At 37.0% G+C, this 20,926-nt stretch overlaps 1 protein-coding gene across 1 annotated transcript; it reads left to right on the top strand.

Moving 5' to 3' along the window:
* Positions 1–715: 715 nt before the first annotated feature.
* Positions 716–6,933, top strand: LOC140168891 (uncharacterized). Its single transcript, XM_072192221.1, has 7 exons — positions 716–884; positions 2,442–2,498; positions 3,246–3,314; positions 4,599–4,667; positions 5,520–5,704; positions 6,039–6,339; positions 6,820–6,933. Exons 3-7 carry the CDS (start codon positions 3,262–3,264, stop codon positions 6,863–6,865), a joined length of 654 nt encoding a protein of 217 aa, XP_072048322.1. The 5' UTR covers positions 716–884; positions 2,442–2,498; positions 3,246–3,261; the 3' UTR covers positions 6,866–6,933.
* The last annotated feature ends 13,993 nt before the right edge of the window (positions 6,934–20,926 follow it).

Genomic DNA, 20,926 nt, shown 5'->3' with positions numbered 1-20,926 from the left:
ACATGCTTTGCTCTGTGGTTTGTATTTATACTCACGATTATCATCTTCTGTTGATTATTTCAGGTTTTTCCTGCAAAAGTTGAGTCCAACACCCCATATCTCACAAACACATGTCATTCAGTGGAAAAATACTTGAAATACAACCTGATACAACATCAACTATAAAGACTAAGTTCGGTTCACATTGTGAACCAACATTACAAACGATGAAACTGTAATTGACCTAGGGGATGACGATGAAAGCGTCGCTTTTCCTCGCGACTCGGTGCGACTAGGTCTAGATCGACAAGGACTGGTGTGTACATACAACCACTGACATTGTCATCATGGTTTATTTTACTGTGGTGGACTTTACAAAGCACAGGCCCTAAATGAAAAAAAAATTAGCACCATGAGTACGCATGCTCCCAGGCAATGAACAATGGGAACACAACGTCACATCATGAGATGTCATTCATAATTGGTTTCTTCTTAAATCGCTTTATAAAACTATAAGTCGTAGGAGCTACCGGAAGTTACGACATGGAAAGGTGCCCAAAACAGGCGTGACAAAGAGGCGGAGCTATTCACAATTTCCGTTTTTATTTTCATATTTCTTATTTGTTAGCTTTCATTTTGTTTTCATTATTATTTTATTTGACTTCTGATACGTATAAATCTTAAAAACTACCATTTTCATGATATACTCTTGATTTATAGCCATTTAATGGGCGGATCATGAATACTATTCATATTGAAATTAGTTGACCTGCTAATATGTAAATTATTGAAAGTGGAACAGCTGATCGCCACAGTACTCGGTAAGCCTAAGCTGCCAAAGTAAATACATGTAAAGTCATCGCGTCGTTGGTTATAATATTTACAAGCTCAAAGTAACTTTTAAGGTAAGAAAAACAATATGAACTATAAATTAAGAACTGCCGAGCGAGTTCAGTTTTGCCCTAAAAAATCAGACCGACCTAAAACCACCAAACTTGATCTCATGTGTGCGAATTTTGCACTGCTAGCCTGTTATGAAGCAGTTGTACTTTGTAGTAACTACACATTTGGAATATGCGCAATCAATGAACCAGTCAGTTGTCAATACATGTATGATGTAGTATAGTACATATCATACGTGTTGAATAAACTGCTGATACATAAAATGTTTGCAGATGCATGTACACTGCAGTGCAGTGGCATGCATCATTGCATTATTTAAGGGGGTACTACACCCCTGCGCAGATTGTGTGCTTATTTTTGCATTTTTCTTTCAAATTATAGCGCATTGGGGACAAGCAGGATATGTATATTATAGAGGCAAGGACTACAACTACTGCACTGGAAATTTTATTTCAGCACAGACAACAGATATCGAGTTACAGTCAAAAATGAGGAAAACCAATATTTGATCAATAAATCAATAACTACTTGCTTTGAGTTGCTGAATTTTCAGTACAGTAGTTGTAGTCCTTGCCCCTATAATATACATATCTTACTTGTCACCAATGCGCTTTTAATTTTTGAGAAAAATGCAAAAATAGGCAAAAATTGGCCAGGGGTGTAGTACCCCCTTATATGCATACTAGTTGAATTTGATTGAATGTCCGAAATGATCATGTAGTAGACTGTAGTAGTTAGCAGGCATCAGTATATAATTATTATCGAGAAGTGTATAGCTTAATATTAATTAAACTCACAACAAGCATTGAAAGCTGAGTCCTATTAGTATTTATATTTTTATAGCTAGCTGTCAACCTAGCTGGGGGTGGGGGCTGGCATTTTGTTTGGAATGGGGTGGGTCCCCACTCCCAAATATACTGGAGGGGTTAAAAAAAGTGTAGTGATTTATAGTGTGCTACGCACAGGCACAACGCCTAGACGTTGATCCACAAGCCTCAGCACACTTTACAGGTTGTCACTGACCACTACAGCCCCACATCATTCCATAACCATTTAACAACAACTCAGGGACTTTGCAGCTTCACGGCGCACACCCTAGACATTCCACAAATAACCTGCGCAACCAGGATCAGCTCCCCGAGTTTCGTACGGGTTACAACGAGACAATAAGCAGTGAGTTCCTTGTGCACGGGAATTTCAAGCTAACTCAATTTTTCCACGAGAGCAAACTAATCACCGTCAGGGTTCGAACCCGCAACCTCTCGCACCATAGTCGACGCCTTATCGATTGAGCTAACTTGACTGCTTATAAATATTTGGACAGAAATATAGGAGGGTCATCACATGTTTGATGACCAAAATGTAAACATTGAGTCACAAGATGACCACAGATAGTGTGTTTATTTTATTTCAAATAATTTAACTGATTTCAGTTCAATTTTTGCCTGTTTAGAGGGTAAGGTGTATCGGTGGTAGGGGGTAATCAAATTTTTGGTGCTAAAATAGGGGTCAGGAAGGTTGCACTTTTATTAATGCCAAATCTTTCCAATCCTTTTCAGCGTGTCATCTTTTTGCGTTATCCCATAGCACTGCAGTGAGGAGCAACTGAGAAGAATGTAAGTTAAAAAAAATTAGAATTTGTCAGATTTTGAATAATATTTTATTTCAAACCTTTGTTGCACAAAATGATGAGTCGCATCAGCCGGACGCATCAGATTCCAGTAGGCAATGAAAACCCCCTCGGTTTTACGGGAGTGACCAACCCAGATTTTACGTTCTGGGAAAATGTTTGTTTTTACCAAGTTTTGGCTAAAATCAGGTCAAATAAGCCATTTTGGGGCTAACATTTATTGATTTTAGCGTTGACTTTTTGACAAATACTCTGAACATGTTCAAAATTGATATGTTAGCCAACAAATCATTACATTTGCACAATTTCCAAGCTTTCGGTGATATTATAGGGTCATATTTAGCCTTCAGGACAGAAATGTCATCAAAAATACCACAATAATCCCAACTGACCCTACTTCAAATGTCCTTCAACAACCCATATTTTAAAAAAAGCGGTTCTTTTTTTTTTTTTTTGGGGGGCATCATAAGTAGAACTTGCAGTTATTAATGGAAAGCGAAAAAAGGTCAATCCCTGCACTTACAAATGTTATGTAAAACCTGATGATCCAGTTATAATCACACCAGTGGGTAAAAGTACACCAACAGAACAACCATATATTATGTTACTATCAAGGCCCATTTATTCAGAATCCATTCTAATGTTATTGCAAGGCTTGAAAACCATTTCAGGACTGAATTATCTGCAATGACATTTATCTTATGTTTTTCTCTGAATATTCCACATCATCAAGTCAGCTAGAATGGAAAATGAACCATCAACAAGCAGTGGGTTTGTTCCAGAGAAGAGGAATACTAGCAAGGTAAAGACACATTTTTGGGTATTACCCATGGACCTTGTTCCATGGCCCCATAATTTTGGGGCCTCTACAATTGAGTTATGGATCTTGCTTTGTAGCCCCAAAAACACCATGTTTTTGGCCAAAATAGGGCAAATTGCACAATTTTGAGTGCTTCTTGGGCACTGGCCCATAGCAAATTTCACTTCATTTGTGTGCTCTTCTGGCGCAAATATCCTGGTTAAATCTATGCATGTCTATCTCTAAATTGTAATGGTTCCGCTGCCATTATCGATCTTATATATACCTAAACCAAACTTGTCCACTTGAGTGCATATCCTTCCTTACGGTGAGTTTGGGCCTCCAAATTTTGGCCTGGCCCAGTGCCTCCAAAAAAGTAAAGCCAGCATGGTCATACTTCATGTGACTGTCATCATTGGTTGATAATTTATTATTTATTGCACACACATCCCCTGATTTGTCCACATGATTTGAGTTTCAGATCAGTCACATTTCTTGGATAACCGAGAAAATATGCAAACTCTCCATACATGTCCTTTCCATGGGCTATAATAAACTGTCAGCAGGCAAGGTGATTAGGATGTAAATTCAGGCCTGTACAGGGGCCATGGACAAGGAGCAGTATGGGCCCTTTTAACCAGGCGAGATTTAGCCTACCTTATGGGGGCCCTGGGCCAGGCCAAAATTTTGAGCCCCGAACTCACGTGCCGAGGAAAGCATGTGCACTCAAGTCAGTGGCCAAGTTTTGGTTTAACTAAAGGGGACTATCATATTTTGTTCAATTCAATTTCAGACTATTTTGGCCCAAGATCAACATGAATTCTGCTATTTGAATGCTGCTTGAAGCATGGAAAATTTAACAATTTTGCTATTTTGACCAGAAAACATGCCGTTATTGAGGTTAAAAGAAAGATGCATATGGCAATTCTGGGGCCCCAAATTTTAGGGGCCCTGGACCCGGGCCCATCAGGCCCAATGGTATAAAAATCCGACCCTGCTCTCCATTATCCGTTCTTATTTAATGTTCGCCTTTGTGCTCGGGCCCTGAACCCCGGGGCCCATGGACTTAAATCCACCCTGTCCCCCGCTTGCTCTGCGCCTGTTTTGACTGTTAACAGGTCCAAAAGACTCCCCCCTTTGCAGTGCGCCCTCAGCTCATAAAGACCCACCACTTCAAAATTCTGGGGAACATACCCACCAAAATTTTTTTTATGTTGTAAATATTGTAAAGTGCCAACTGAAATTGGGAATACATTTAATAACAATGAATTCAACTTATAATTGCAGAATCAACCACCATCACATGAAGGTGTTTCCAGCAGATCCACACCCACCACTATTCGTGCAGAAACCAAGGTAAGCATGCTATTGAAATGCTGAAGATTTCTTCAACATTAAAAGACACTAAGACAGAACTGATATTTCATATTAATTGACAACTATAACTTAGAACACCATGTGCATTGCTATTAATTTGCAATACAGTGCAAATCTTCAGTGTCATTTTAACTTTGCAATACAATGTACAACTTGTTATGGAGACTGAAATATTAGCAACAAAACATTTCAGTATGTTGTATGACGTTCCTCACAGCAAGTTACTTTTCTGTGTGTAGACTGCACACCATCTGCTGACGGCAATAGTTGGTCCAGCAAAAGTGTTCCAAGCGAGAGTAAAATCATGTATTGTCCATTTGACATTCTCGAGACAGATTAAAAGCAGTGCATCTGCAGAGAGAGTCACTGCTCCATACAGATACACAGTCTTGTATGTATCACACAGAGGTGCGCTACTGTCGGGGCTCAAATGGGGTATGTTCAAAGCCTTGCTCAATTTTATTTACTTGATGGATCTAGCCGGGCAATGGAGGCAGAAGGCATTTCTCGGTTACTAGCATGAAAGTTCATCTGTGTTGGTTACAATTAACAATTACATTTCTCGGTTGTTTAACAGGTTATTACCAATCATGAATTTATTTCTCAAGCACCATTTGTTTCAATTTTTCTGTATGATGTGTACAGCATTTGTTTCTTCTTTTAATTTCAGTGATGTCAGTTTGGGGTCAAAATGTGTGTTGTACACTCTGCTGTTGTCAACTTGCAATGCACAAAGTGATTAACTTTTGTATTGATGGAATTTGATGGTACCCCATCCTATATTTTATATTGTGTATTCACATAGATGTTAATTTGAAACTGATTTTACAGATCAGAAGACACTCTTGGACTGAGATACACAACTTATGTAGGGGATGGCGATTCTTCTTCATTTTCAAGAATTACACAGGAGCAGCCATATGGGCCAGATGTTACAACCATTAAAGAGGAATGTGTCGGCCACATACAGAAGAGGATGGGATGCAGACTCAGAAAGCTTGTAGAGAAGAAAAAAGGTATTAATAATTAAAGTTTGTATTTAACCTTTTCACTGGTCATCCATCAGAGGACAGTATATAGCTGGAGACCAGAGTCGTACTTGACAATGATTGCTGTGCATAGAGGAATCCTGTAGTCGCCTGCTCCACAGCCATAGGATCACGTAGCAATAACCACCTCATGGAGTATCATACAGTTTTATACTAGTGTAAAAGCTTATCATATGTGGTTTTTAACGTCATTAAATTTCGACAGGACACATCATAAAACAGATGTAAATAAGATAAAACCTCAATTTATTACATAAAGCGAGCTGATTTCATTGATTCCTTTTCTTTTGTGTGGTGAAAGGAGTGAAACTTGCTGACGGGAAGACATTGGACGAGAAGGGTCGCCTCCACCGTAAAAGAGTAGATTTGCTGCAAGGATTTTATGGCAAGGCTTTGAGGACCAACAAAGGGAATCCTGAAGCAGCGTCAGCAGAAACAATGGCTGGCCTGTATCACTATGCTGGGGACCACAGTTACTGCCCGACAAGAAATGACACCTGGTGCAATTTTAAGAAAGATGAGATTAGTGGTACTAACAACTCTGAACCAGTGGATGATCCATTTACACCAGCCATGGTAGCAGTAATGAAGCCCATTATGATGTAAGAATATATATGTGATAGTGCAACTTTGTAGCTTCACCACAGCACCGAGCAACTAAATCAAATTTCCTTTTCATTTACAAACAACTATATCAAATGTAGGCATCTTCTGTAAGATCATTACAACATATGTCCCATTCATTTCAGCACAGCACTGAAGCAAAGTTTATAAATAATCTTTAAATGGAGTGAAAGTTTCAATATTCTGTACCTCAATTGATGTGTGACTATTAACAGCACTAATAATCTTTTGCAGTATATACCAAGAAAGGATTGTATATCAAAAATATTTATGCGATGTATTCATCATAACCTTCAGTGCAGCTTATAGCGCTCATCACCACAACACAAATTACCTTCATCGCAACAAGTGAATGTTAATAATGTTGACAGTATTGATATTAAACATGATTCGCAAATTGATCACACATTATGGACATTACTTAATAATGGAATGTGAAACTTTGTATTTTTCAACAGGACCTATCTGATGTTGACTTACTATCGCATTGCAGTCAGTGTCTGACACAGAACGCCAATGAGTCCTACAACAGCTTGCTCTGGAAAATGGCAATACAGCTCTGCAACACAGATTAGGACAGCAATGTGCTGTCAACTATTTCTTTTAAAGTTGGAAGGATATAGAAACATGAAAACGAGTTATGGCAGAGGTAGTAGGAAATGAGTGTATTACTTCTTCCCAGCATACTTTAGCAAGTAAAGACAAACTCAGGATAAGAGCAGCTCAAGCCAAAGCATTACTGACAAATAAGAGAAAGCGTGTCATGAAGCGTTTAGAGCGAACCGCTCACGCTTTCCGACATTCGAACCATAGCCACTACTTCCCGGCACTACTTGTCTGGTGGCTATCATGTTGGCTCTACATCTAAGCTACCACGCAAGATGCCAACATGCCGCACATGCGGGGCCCCAATGAAAGGTCATGGTAACCCGGGGGGTACTCAAGTTTGGTTTTGGTAGGGACGTGCGCTGAGATTTTGGAAGTAGACCCATAAATATACCAATTTTTCAAGAAATTTGGACCCATTGATATACCAAAAGTCAAAATTTTCGGCCGAATTGACCCAAAATTGTCTTAGTTTTTACAGAGAAAGGAAAAAAAGGGCTGTTTTCGGAAAAATTGAGAAAATTTTGAAAAAGGACCCATTCATATACCAAAATAGGCTTTGAAAAAGGGGTCATTGATATACCAGAAGGCTGAAAATGCTACCCATATTTGCGGCACATCCCGTATGGTCATTTGTACTGAGTCCCCCGGGCATGGTAAGTCCTGTAATGCTTAAATTTCTGCTGCTCTTATCAATAGAAACCCACAAAGGCAAGAAAGTACCCATTTTGGCGAGAAATGGTGAGGAAAGGCAGGGTAGCCTGTTAAAAAAGGTGAGGAATGACAAGTTTAAGATAACTAAGTCTTGCTTAGATCCTGGTCAAGTTTGGCAAGAAAAGGCAGGAAATGGCAAGGAAAGGGGGTACATCCAGCACATCCAAACCTGCCACAGACATTTTATCTGGAATTTAAGTAGCACCCAATTAACACCATTGTTATCATGTTGACTCAATTGGTCATAATCTTCCTGGGCTTTCTGGTTGAGTGTAATAAATTGGTTATGACCAATTGAGTCAACATGATAACAATGGGTGTTAATTGCGTCGTATTCTAGACAAAATGTCTGTTGAAGGTCTGCTTGTACCTTGCCTTACCTGCCTCTTTCTCACCTTTCCTTGCCAACCTTGCCCATGATCTGAGCAAGACTTAGTTATCTTAACATCTCCATTCCTCACATTTTTAAATCCTGGCCCTTTCTCGCCTAGCCTCACCATTTCTCCCCAAAAATGGGTAGTTTCTCGTCATTATGGGTTTCTAGTGATATTGTCTTTCACTTGCATTGAAATGTCCCATAATGTGTCTGCCAATTTTCCTGTCAGCACATTGAAAATCATGATGGTTTGCTTGTTAAGAAATCTGTAATTTATAGCACCATAATAATGTCAATTTTTAAAGCAAAGTGACCCCGCTTATTCTCTTCTACACCTACGATACTAAGTAACAACTCTTCCTCAGTCGCCATTGTTAAGTAAGTCCTTCAAGGAAACAACAATTAAGACAAGTAAATTTAGATACAGAAGATGTCTACATAATTTTACACACCATTTATGAAATTGAGCAGGATGCAAAGGAGATCTCTCCCCAAAGCCTGTTATTGTCCAAATCCAAAAGGATGCTTCAGCAAATTATCAATTATGGGTTGATAACTGCGCATTAGTTGTTAGGAGGGGATTGTGACAAATCTAAACATTTTGGTTTGCAACTCGGAATACCCTTCGGGGATGTGCCCCTCGGGATATTCCTCGGTTCCAAAGGGAAAATGTTTAGATTTGTTACAATGCCCTCCAAATAACCCATGCACAGTTATTAGCCTCTAATTATACAACAGAAAGTGGGTCATCATGCATGCATGTAATCATTTTACCCAGAATAGCTTTGCTGTGATATGCTATTGGGAATCTTATCAAGTGTCACTTTTGATTTGGATAATAACCATCTTTCTGGATGCAGATCTCAGGTGTCAAATTCAAGAAAACGCATCCTGTAACAAAAGGTATTGGATTTTTGTTGTAGTGCATGAACAACTTGTGAACATTGGCAGCTTATAAAACTGGGTGAATACTTTATATAGGTGTACTTGGAAAACTTGTGCATTATATACATGCAGCAAATAAGGTCATTGACAGATTAAGTAGCCTAGGGTGAATGCTGCCGATCTTCCATGCCGATATGTTCAGCTCCTGGTGAGGAATTTATGACTTGCTGAAATAACATCTTCCATTCCTAATGATAATTCAATGCAGACAGTTTACATCTGTAACATTTGACATTACTTCACATCTAACAAGAGAAATATAATTATGTTCATTCTGCATAATTCATTAGAGCTACTTAATCTGCAGGTGATTTGAGCAGCTACATATAGTTTTCAGATTTGATTTCAATCAATCCTAAGGTGAAAATCATCCCATCCCCTACACAAATTCAGTCCAAGAGTGTCTTCTGATCATTCTCCAACCTTGCAACAGAAGCAATCAAAGGTTATTTTCAAATGTCATAACATTTTATTTGCAAATTCTTACTTGCTTTTAGTCCATAATTCTTTGTTACTTTCATTCATTCATTCATTCATTCATTCATTTATTAATTTACTCACTCATTCATTCACTTGCTATGTCATTCATTTATTACTTCTTCAATGAATGAAGAATTTTTCTTTGAGTATTGACTGAACAAGTGAATGAAGGAATGGTTTTATGTATGAATGGATGAAAGTGTTGCAGAGCTGTATTGCTCTTTTGGAGCCATTTTCCATTTCAATTTTATTTGGGCCTACTCTGTATCACACCCAACTAATTGTGTACATCCATACCAAAAGGATGCATTTGTAGGCTGCTACATGTGTATCTTTTAACATAATAGCTAGAAATAAATACCAGACTCATCTAAAGTGGTGTTGACTTCAAATCATCCCCAAAGTCACATGGTTTAGGAAACAGAGAAAATTAAAAAAAAAACATGTGAGTTGGCGATGATTTGAAGTTATCTCCACTTCAGATGAGTCTGGTAATTTATTCCTAACTATTATAAAGAAACAAGACTCGTGCAGGCTGGTGCAGCAGCTGACAATTGCATCATTTTGATATCGTTGTACACAATTATGTCCATAAAAATAAGACTATGAAATTCTTATTTTCATAGAAAATCTGTTGGGCTGCGAATTTGGTCCAGGAAGATGTTCCATGTCAGTGTATTTTGCTGTTGTGTCAATTAGACAACTGTTTGGTTACTGACCAGTGTTTAGAGTAGAGTATTGAAGTAATCCTGTGTGCAATTTTTGTTCATTTTTATGGAGAGGATTTTAAGATATGACCTTGTATAAAATTATAAGTTTCTTTTTGAGGCCAGTTTATTTTGTCCTTCATGTACGGCACTCTGTGTTGGGACCACTGAAATGTGTCACAGTCTAATATTGTTCATGACTGTTTCTTTATGCACGTTGTTCGATACGGACACAACCTTGCTGAAGTAGATTGAAAATCCATGTACCAAACTATCCTCTATTACTTTATGACTTAGTATCACCCCCATTTCATTAGAGTGCAGGACTGCAGGGTAGAGGTGTTTAGCAAGCACCATCACATAATGTAATGCGGCAATAAAAATTATTATTATGAAGATATTTGAAAATGTATCATCAGGAATATGAACTACCGGTAATATGGTACTCTAAAGAAAATACACTGTAATGTACATGTATAAACAACATAAACATAATTTTATTCACACTGATACCCAGAACAGTTTTACAATACACCATAAGTATTATGAGTATAGTTGTGTTGTAATCTACATGTAGGAGTTGTGTTAATTATTTGATTACAAACTATTAAGTTGCACTGCTTTCACCTCTTTTTTTCAACCCACATTTGAAAAGCAATGCACACATTGGCTCACGCCCAAAAACAGCACACAAGGAGAATTTATGTCACTCATTGACCCATCTGGGTCATATACTGCCTCTACATTATAATGATATCCTACTGACCTGGTCTCTTCATTGACAGAGACTAACCACAGGAGGGAATTCAAGTTGTGATCAATTCTATTTATGAAGTGTGTGGGAATCATGAACAAGAATAATGACATGAATTTGAAGGATTACTTTTGTGCAGTCATTACTTAGTGCATAAAAGCATTTCGTTTTAGCATCCCTGGACAAAAGGAAATAATTTCAGGCTTTAACTTTGGAATTACAGCTTGTAAATGTAAAATGCAATAATAAATATCAGTAGGAAACCATCAATGAGTAGGCCTCAAGATAAATGTCATACAAATTTCATAAGGTAATAGTGTGTGCAAATTACAGAATATCTACCCTACATGGACAAATTTGCATGGAAAATCAAATCTGGGACTTTTCTCAAAAAACTAGTCATTTTCCGAAATGAGCAGTTCTTTGAGAAAACTCCTACTTTTGATTTTCTATGCCAATTTGTTTTCCCTGTGGAGATATTATGTATATTGCCAGCACTAGAGTATTTTCTTTTTGAAAATGTACACTTGTATGTGCTTAGCAGCATTACTTTTGATACAATGCAAAACCATGTATACAAATTCCCATTTACAGTGACCCTGCATGCCCGTCCCTTTATGGCAATTACCGTCATGTTATGTATCATTCTCATTTTAGCATAGTCCATCGAAAGTTACGCTCATTTAATGCAAAGAATCCAAATTGGGCCATATCGTATATCTTTGCTATGGGATGATGAATAATTGTTACATTGCCTAGGCCTATTGGGATATTTATATACATAGTTATATACAGTTGAAATTTGATACAGTTGAACATGTTTCATTTAATCAGTTGTTACTTTAAAAGAAGAACTTCAATTAAGGATTGCTTATAGATTAGTGACATGATAGTTTCATAATAAAAACTAATTTTGTATATCACATTTTGATGACATATTCGGTTATTCCATTTAAAATCCACACTACCTCTGTGGAAGATTTAGGTAGTCTTCCACAGATGGAGTATGAGTTTTGAATAGAATCAACAATTGGGTAACTTCCATAAATTTGTAATACCCACTCCAGTTGTGGAAGATATAGCCATAATACAGGGGCAGTATGAGTTTGCAAATGATTAAGCCTGACAAGTTACATTTGAAAACATTCTGCCCCTGTGATATTTCAAAATGTTCCACATGGGTAACATGAATTTCAAGTGGAATAGCCCATTAGTCCGGTGGCAGAGCAATGTATTCACCCTTTTAAGTAATTGACCACTTTGCTGCCGTTGGCGACATTTGGCTATGCCAACTCCGGTGCTAATTCCAATTAGGATGGAGTTCATGAAGCAGAAAACTGAAAGGAAGGCTAAAGATGTAAGTTACATACAAATTACATAAGGACTATGTAGGTACACTTGGTATGTGTAGTACAAGGAAAATTGTACGTTTAGCATTTTGCTCATTTTAATCTGCATAAGTAATTAAAGGCTATTAGAGTTCATTTAATTTTGTCAAGAAATGAACCCTAATTAATTATACAAATTAAAATTAGGAAGATGCTAAACACATACTTCTATTGTACTTGTACTACATATGTACCCAGTCTCATTTGAAATCTTTAGCCTCGCTTTCAGTTAATTATAGTTAGCCAAGCAAACCGCCACCAACTTGACAACAAAGTGGTAAATTACGAAAGGTGTATAGGTTGTTTTGCAAATAAAAATTTTTGTCTTTGTTGTTATAATTCTATGGGGGTTGCCAAAACAGATTTTGAGGGGTGGTAAATTGTCAACCAATTTCAGATATCCAAGGTGAAAGTTTTACAAGGGTGAAATTAAAAGCTGGTCACATTTTGTTAAAGTCTATGGTGAATTGAAAACTAAAAACTAAAAACCATCTGATGAAGCAATGGCTTGCAGCCGGACTACATGTTAAAAAAGTACTTTATTATTAATATGATACCAATTACTGAAATACAATGTTGTATATTGTAACAATTTGTTCACTGTAACATGTCTGTAAATAAAACCAAAAACATTTTACAATAAACTGTGGTCCAGTAATGTTTTTTGCTGTCATATCTCTTACCACTTTTGACTTACTTGATAAGTGGAGGTCACTTCAAATCATCCCCAAGTTACATGGTTTAGGAATGTTCTCTTTATTCCTTAACCATGTGATTTGGGATGATTTGAAGTGACCTCATTTTGAGATGAGTCTGGTATTTATTCCTAGCCATTATGTGAAATGAGACACATGTAGCAGCCTTGATGTAGCAGTTTTGATATGGACGTACACACCCAACAAGGACATGTGAATAAAATTAAATCATACAGAAATTATGACATAAGTCTATGAAGATAATTTAATTAATTGTAATGGAAGAAAAACCTGCCAGGTCACAAATTAAATCATCAGTGTTAAAATCATGGTATGATGGCCCAACAATGACCTGGCAGAATAAAGGAAACGAACTCCCCCACAATGTTCAAATGAAACATGGCCCGAAGCAAATCCAAAATAATAGCCGGGTATCCAAAATAATCATCGACTTCTCCAACATGTGCATCCTAGGAATAAAAAAGAAAAACATATGTCAGGTTGATCTAATATATATACGGTACACAAAATTACTTGCAAATTAATTCCATTACCAAAAATATCGTGAAATTTGAATTACGCTCTGATACACCAGAGCGAAATTACAAAACATTGTTTACGGACATGATGGAGCAGTGTAATACACATAATCATGCATAACTCTCAAACGCTAAATCAGAATCATTTTGGAATTTGTTTGTGGATATATCTCACGGAAAAATGTCATAAAAAGAGGATGCTAGGAGAACAAAATACACTTTAAAATATATCAAATATAATTGTCTTATCTGTAGTAGGAAGACTGCTTTGTTGCCCCCCCCCCGAACAAAAAACATATTAAATGGTGACCCATTTTATCATCACACACTTTATCATCACACACTATCTCAGACTGAGGTCCCGTGATCGTATGCGTATGTCATGTGGAATGCACATTGTCATTGTTAAATTATTAAGCTTAAACTTAAACATTTGTATAGGGGTTTCAATGTTGAGAAAATAGAAAGGTGGATACATGTGTATCTCTTCCCCCATAAACTTACCCTATTTCTCGCATGGCCTCTATTACAATCTGTCTTTTTTACGTTGATATTTTGTCTCCGGACATTTCTTCGACCTGCATTTACGGCTGCCATGATGTGTGACGTGTAAACTTCGAGCCCGGTACAAACATTCGGGAATCGCCAATTCTGATTGGTCCAAAAGCAGGGGTGTGTCGGAGGTGTGTTTGACCTCATTATCATGATTATGCTAATATATGCTGTCAATCATTTGCGTGTCTGTTAATCAATTTCTCTAGCGACAGTTGCCGACCGATGATAAACAAACGCATGTCATTTTTAACAACAGAGGGGGTGCCTCATGACCGGGATTTATAGATTTGGCCCAAAAAGATACTTTGAGGTATTACTCTGTTGTTTTTTTACTGTACATTATGAATACACATGTCTTCTTGCCAAAAAGGCGACAATCTGTTTTTCACCCCTGACCAACCTGCCATTCCAAACCCACCCCTTAAAGCAAATTTATATTTAATGGCAGCATTGTTGCATCGTTTAAATTATGTGAAGCAATTTTTCTAGCTGCCCTTTTTTACTATCTTCTATGGATGATTCCTATACTATTAACCATTTGTATGCTGAGGGTTAAGTGCAGTCATTAACAATACTGATGCTGGAAGCTTCAGAGTTGAAAGTCACTAAAAAAGCTATGTTTTTCATTGTGATGTACGGGTATGCTAATTGTCAGAGCTACAGCAAGCAGGGCAGGGGATGTCATCTTCTATGGATGATTGTTACTATTAACACTTTGTATGCTGAGGGTTAAGTGCAGTCATTAACAATAATGATGCTGGAGGCTTTAGAGTTGAAAGTCATTAAAAAGCTATGTTTTTCATTGTGATGTACGGGTATGCTAATTGTCAGAGCTACAGCAAGCAGGGCAGGGGATGTCATCTTCTATAGATGATTGCTGCTATTAACTCTTTGTATGCTGAGGGTCTTCTATGGATGATTGCTACTATTAACCATTTGTATACTGAGGGTTAAGTGCAGTCATCAACAAAAATGATGCTGTAGGCTTCAAGAGTTGAAAGTCACTAAAAATCTGTGTTTTTCATTTTGATGTAGGGATACCCTATGGTAATTGCCAGGGCTACAGCAAGCAGGGCAGGGGATGTCATTGCAGCCCCATTTGTTTAGTAATTTGTAGTTCTGCTGCGTTCTTATTGGCAATATTGCTGCCACACACTTTAGACTTCACCTCATTAAGTACAGACATTTTGATATCCACACTCTCCTCACATAGGTCATTCTGTATACATATATTGAGGTTAATGAACTCAGCCTGAGAGATGAGAATGTGAATTTCCTACACATGGTAATACAATATGACCTAAAACAACCTCATTCCTAATGGCATAGTTCAATTAATATCATCCAATAACCATAATTTAAAAATGTGATCTCCTGGTTGTACTATGAGGTTTAGTACTCAACACATTCAAATGTCATTCAAAGACTGTACAATCATATGGGGTTAAGGAACTTTGTCCTGACAGATGAACATGTTTTGGTCACAATGGCATCCGGTCCGTGCAATATCAAACTCCATAGTTTCATATTTCAAAGAGATATATTTTGCTAAATATTTCCTTCTAAATGAGCTTATGATGGGATACTATTTTCTGACAAATACTTCACTCTCTGCTAGCTGTGAACTAAATCTTTCTAACAAAATCATGTTTTTGCTGAATACAAGTTCATTTGAAAGTAAATCATTGCTAACATTATATAGTACAAATGAAATTGAGTAGATCAAAATAAGTCAATCATAACCATTGTATAAAACATTATTTTCAACAATAAAATGGAGATCGAAGACAAGATCAAGAATGTAGAAAACACATTCCAACATCATTGCATTCGGCATAAATCTCTCCCGAGGGGAAACTCAATTTGATCTATATCATAGATAAATTTTGACTTGTCTCCGTGAAAAATGACTTCTATTATAACTAGTGTTATGTTCAGCCACAGAAAAATCTGATAACATGAAACGATCTCATGAGCCGGAATAAAATCCTATTGGATTCATCATATCAATACGCAGCCATGATTGCGCCTGGCAATACTGTCTCCCTTCGAGTGCATTAAATCTCACGCAAGGGTGATATGCCGTAATCTCTTATCAGAAAATCTTGCAATTATTCTTGTATTTAGGAAACATTCATCTTTCCTGTGATTCCCCTGGAGCAGAATTCTGCTACTTTACCCTTGATACAAATATACCCCTACCTATGACTTCCCATAATTCTTAAGGTCACCGACCTTCATATATAGGAATCCCATGATGCCTTGGGATTTGCCTGGTATTCCATGATGCCTTGGGGTTACTATGGCAATAATATTCCCTGGTATCCCATGATGCCTTGGTGTTACTATGGCAATAATAGGCCTATTCCCTTGTGGGCCTCAGATGCAATCTGGATTTAGTGTTGGGCGATACATTTTTGACATGTAGTGATGAGCTGGGACTTGATCTAGACTTGGGATAAGACTTTGGCAACATAATCTCTCACTTGAGTTATAAACGTTTTTTCATCATTGTCATCATCAAAGTCAGTATCATCGTTATCGACATTTTCATAATTTTGGGTTTTTACTGGGGGCAACAGGGGAGCAAGAGTTCTGACTGGGGGAATTTGCCTCCCATGCTCCCTAAAAAAATTAGGGTAGGTAGGAATTTTTTTTAGTATGTTCAAGGACATTCTCTATGATAAAAAGTTACCAATGCAACTTTTAATTGGGCTATTTGTTTTTGCACACAAAAAATTAATTTAAAAAAAAGGAAATAAAAATTTAATTTAAAAAAGAAGAAAAAAAAGATGCAAGGCCTTTATTTCCTTTTTTTTTTTTAATTAATTAATTATTTTTTTGCAAAAAAACAACAAAAAAACAGCCCCAATTAAAATAAACATACAAGATCCCCTGTAGGCCTATACTAAGTTTAATTAAATCTAATAAATCCATCATAAGCTTAAAGAACATTACATTATTCTTTCCTTAGTGCCAAAATAAATCCTCAAATACCATCAGTGCCAAATCACTGTCTATATCCCAACACACACTAAACACTCTCCATACAAACAGTTAACACATTATATAAAGCTTTTAACAATATTGATATTAATCACCCGCGGCATGTGTAAAGAACGCCACCATTGGTAGCATCAATCAATACGGCAGGTGAGACTTTTACCAAGCCTAGTCGGCCGACCCCGTAAGCTGCTCAATATAAGAAACACCGCCCTCGGGGCGTATAAGGATTACTGATCATCTCTCTCCTCCTGTCATGTCGGCGCCACGGAAACCAATCATCAAAGAAATAAATCTCCCTTCTCTGTATTTTCTGATAAGCTTGCTTATTCAAAATGAAGCATGTATGTGGGAAACTGTCTCCCATATAAGGACACTTATGTCCCATATTAGGAAACCGTCTCTTCACTATGTCCAATATAAGGAAACTGATTTGGTAAAACAAAAACTAACTTGGCAAGTGACTGGAGGACATAGTCTGTTACACTGTTGTGACATACTCATCATTATAAGCTTATATAAGACATTTCTTTGCACAGAGGCTTCCTTGAATAACTACACAACAAAGTACTGTACCCTCCCATAATGCACTATTCCAGGGTATCTATAAACCAGCGCATAACATTGAATATTGACAATAGTAGATAGCTATCAATGCCAATATCAGCCAGCAGTAGATAGCTACTTCACCAATACCAATTATAGTAGATAGCCACTTCATCAATACCTAAATCATCAATAGATATCTACTTCATCAATGCCAATATCAACCAGCAGTAGATAGCTAGCTACTTCATCAAAGCCAATATCAGCAGTAGATAGCTACTTCATCAATGCCAATATCAGCAGTAGATAGCTACTTTATCAATGCCAATATCAGCAGTAGATAGCTACTTCATCAATACCAATGTCAGAAGCATAGCTACTTCATCAATGCCAATATCAGCAGTAGATAGCTACTTCATCAATACCAATGTCAGAAGTATAGCTACTTCATCAATGCCAATATCAGCAGTAGATAGCTACTTCATCAATACCAATGTCAGAAGTATAGCTACTTCATCAATGCCAATATCAGCAGTAGATAGCTACTTCATCAATACCAATGTCAGAAGTATAGCTACTTCATCAATGCCAATATCAGCAGTAGATAGCTACTTCATCAATACCAATGTCAGAAGTATAGCTACTTCATCAATACCAATGTCAGAAGTATAGCTACTTCATCAATACCAATGTCAGAAGTATAGCTACTTCATCAATGCCAATATCAGCAGTAGATAACTACTTCATCAATACCAATATCAGCAGTAGATAGCTACTTCATCAATACCAATATCAGCAGTAGATAGCCACTTCATCAATGCCAACATCAGCAGTAGATAGCCACTTCATCAATGCCAACATCAGCAGTAGATAGCTACTTCATCAATACCAATATCAGCAGTAGATAGCTACTTCATCAATGCCAATAAAAGAATATATAGCTACTTAATCAATACATATATCAGAGGTAGCTACTTAATCAATGCCAAAATTAATACCAATCAATACCAATATCAGCAGTAGATAGCCACTTCATCAATGCCAATATCAGCAGTAGATAGCTACTTCATCAATGCCAATATCAGCAGTAGATAGCTACTTCATCAATGCCAATATCAGCAGTAGATAGCTACTTCATCAATGCCAATATCAGCAGTAGATAGCTACTTCATCAATGCCAATAGAAGAATAGATAGCTACTTAATCAATACATATATCAGAGGTAGCTACTTTATCAATGCCAAAATTAATACCAATCAATACCAATATCAGCAGTAGATAGCTACTTCATCAATACCAATATCAGCAGTAGATAGCCACTTCATCAATGCCAATGTCAGCAGTAGATAGCTACTTCATCAATACCAATATCAGCAGTAGATAGCTACTTCATCAAAGCCAATATCAGCAGTAGATAGCTACTTCATCAATGCCAATATCAGCAGTAGATAGCTATAGCTACTTCATTAATACCAGTATCAGCAGTAGCTAGCTAGCTACTTCATCAATACCAATATCAGCAGTAGATAGCTACTTCATCAATGCCAATGTCAGCAGTAGATAGCCACTTCATCAATGCCAATGTCAGCAGTAGATAGCTACTTCATCAAAGCCAATATCAGCAGTAGATAGCTACTTCATCAATGCCAATATCAGCAGTAGATAGCTATAGCTACTTCATTAATACCAGTATCAGCAGTAGCTAGCTAGCTACTTCATCAATACCAATATCAGCAGTAGATAGCTACTTCATCAAAGCCAATATCAGCAGTAGATAGCCACTTCATCAATGCCAATGTCAGCAGTAGATAGCTACTTCATCAATGCCTATATCAGCAGTAGATAGCTACTTCATCAAAGCCAATATCAGCAGTAGATAGCTATAGCTACTTCATCAATACCAATATCAGCAGTAGATAGCTACTTCATCAAAGCCAATATCAGCAGTAGATAGCCACTTCATCAATGCCAATGTCAGCAGTAGATAGCTACTTCATCAATACCAATATCAGCAGTAGATAGCTACTTCATCAATGCCAATAAAAGAATATATAGCTACTTAATCAATACATATATCAGAGGTAGCTACTTAATCAATGCCAAAATTAATACCAATCAATACCAATATCAGCAGTAGATAGCCACTTCATCAATGCCAATATCAGCAGTAGATAGCTACTTCATCAATACCAATATCAGCAGTAGATAGCCACTTCATCAATGCCAATGTCAGCAGTAGATAGCTACTTCATCAATACCAATATCAGCAGTAGATAGCTACTTCATCAAAGCCAATATCAGCAGTAGATAGCTACTTCATCAATGCCAATATCAGCAGTAGATAGCTATAGCTACTTCATTAATACCAGTATCAGCAGTAGCTAGCTAGCTACTTCATCAATACCAATATCAGCAGTAGATAGCTACTTCATCAATGCCAATGTCAGCAGTAGATAGCCACTTCATCATACGCGAATGTTGTCTCATTTGCTCTCGGATCATTAAAATGAAAGTGGTTACATAGAGAAATCAGGCCAATTTTCACTAAACGAGCTTCTACTGAATGAAATAAAAATATCCAATTAAAATCCCATTCAGATTTTAAAACTATACACATTCTTCTCACAAAATCCGTTCACAAAATGTGTTTAGAAGCTTTCATTTCTCAGGACGGGTCGTGTAAATGTTGCAAAATCACCCTTTTTTACATGCGAAAGGGCAAAAATTAGCGTGGATCCAGTGAAATCCCGACATTCAAATGGCCCTCTCAAGCGGTTGCTGATGATCCAATTCTTTTTTTCCCAAAGTGCATTGCAAAATTGATTATCTGCTTTAGAAGTATCTATAAAAACAATTCTGATAGGTCAAATATTTTTTCCGGACTATTCAATAATGTAAAATATCCAATCGGTATGCATGTTATTAAAAGGTCAGGAAATAGCCCATTAGCATGACGTCATCACGACATCCCGGAAAAATTCACAAATAAAATTTCCTTACAGTAGGCCTAAGCCTATAACAAAAAAAAATCTGTTTTCTTTAGTTTTTTATAATTTATTTCAGCATTAAAAAAAAATAGAAAGGGGTGTAGACCCCCCCAGCCGTCTTTTTAATTTTTCTTTTTTAAAAACTTTTTCATTTTTTGTTAGTTTTTTATAATTTATTTCATCTTTTCCCAAAACTTCCAACATAAAGGGGGGTGTAGAACCCCCTCAAATCGACTTTAAATTTCTTCAGCTTTTTTTTTTTTTTTTTTA

Source organism: Amphiura filiformis, chromosome 14 (genome assembly GCF_039555335.1).
Source record: "Amphiura filiformis chromosome 14, Afil_fr2py, whole genome shotgun sequence".
Classification (NCBI taxonomy): domain Eukaryota; kingdom Metazoa; phylum Echinodermata; class Ophiuroidea; order Amphilepidida; family Amphiuridae; genus Amphiura; species Amphiura filiformis.
The sequence above is the reverse complement of the archived record's forward strand: the minus strand, read 5'-3'. Positions and strand labels throughout refer to the sequence as shown.

Excerpts from the sequence above, each read along its gene's own strand:
- LOC140168891 (XM_072192221.1), top strand. The coding sequence starts at position 3,262 with ATGAACCATCAACAAGCAGTGGGTTTGTTCCAGAGAAGAGGAATACTA. Across the intron at positions 5,705-6,038 it reads GCTTGTAGAGAAGAAAAAAG|GAGTGAAACTTGCTGACGGG; the intron begins GTATTAATAATT and ends GTGTGGTGAAAG. Across the intron at positions 6,340-6,819 it reads GTAATGAAGCCCATTATGAT|GACCTATCTGATGTTGACTT; the intron begins GTAAGAATATAT and ends ATTTTTCAACAG.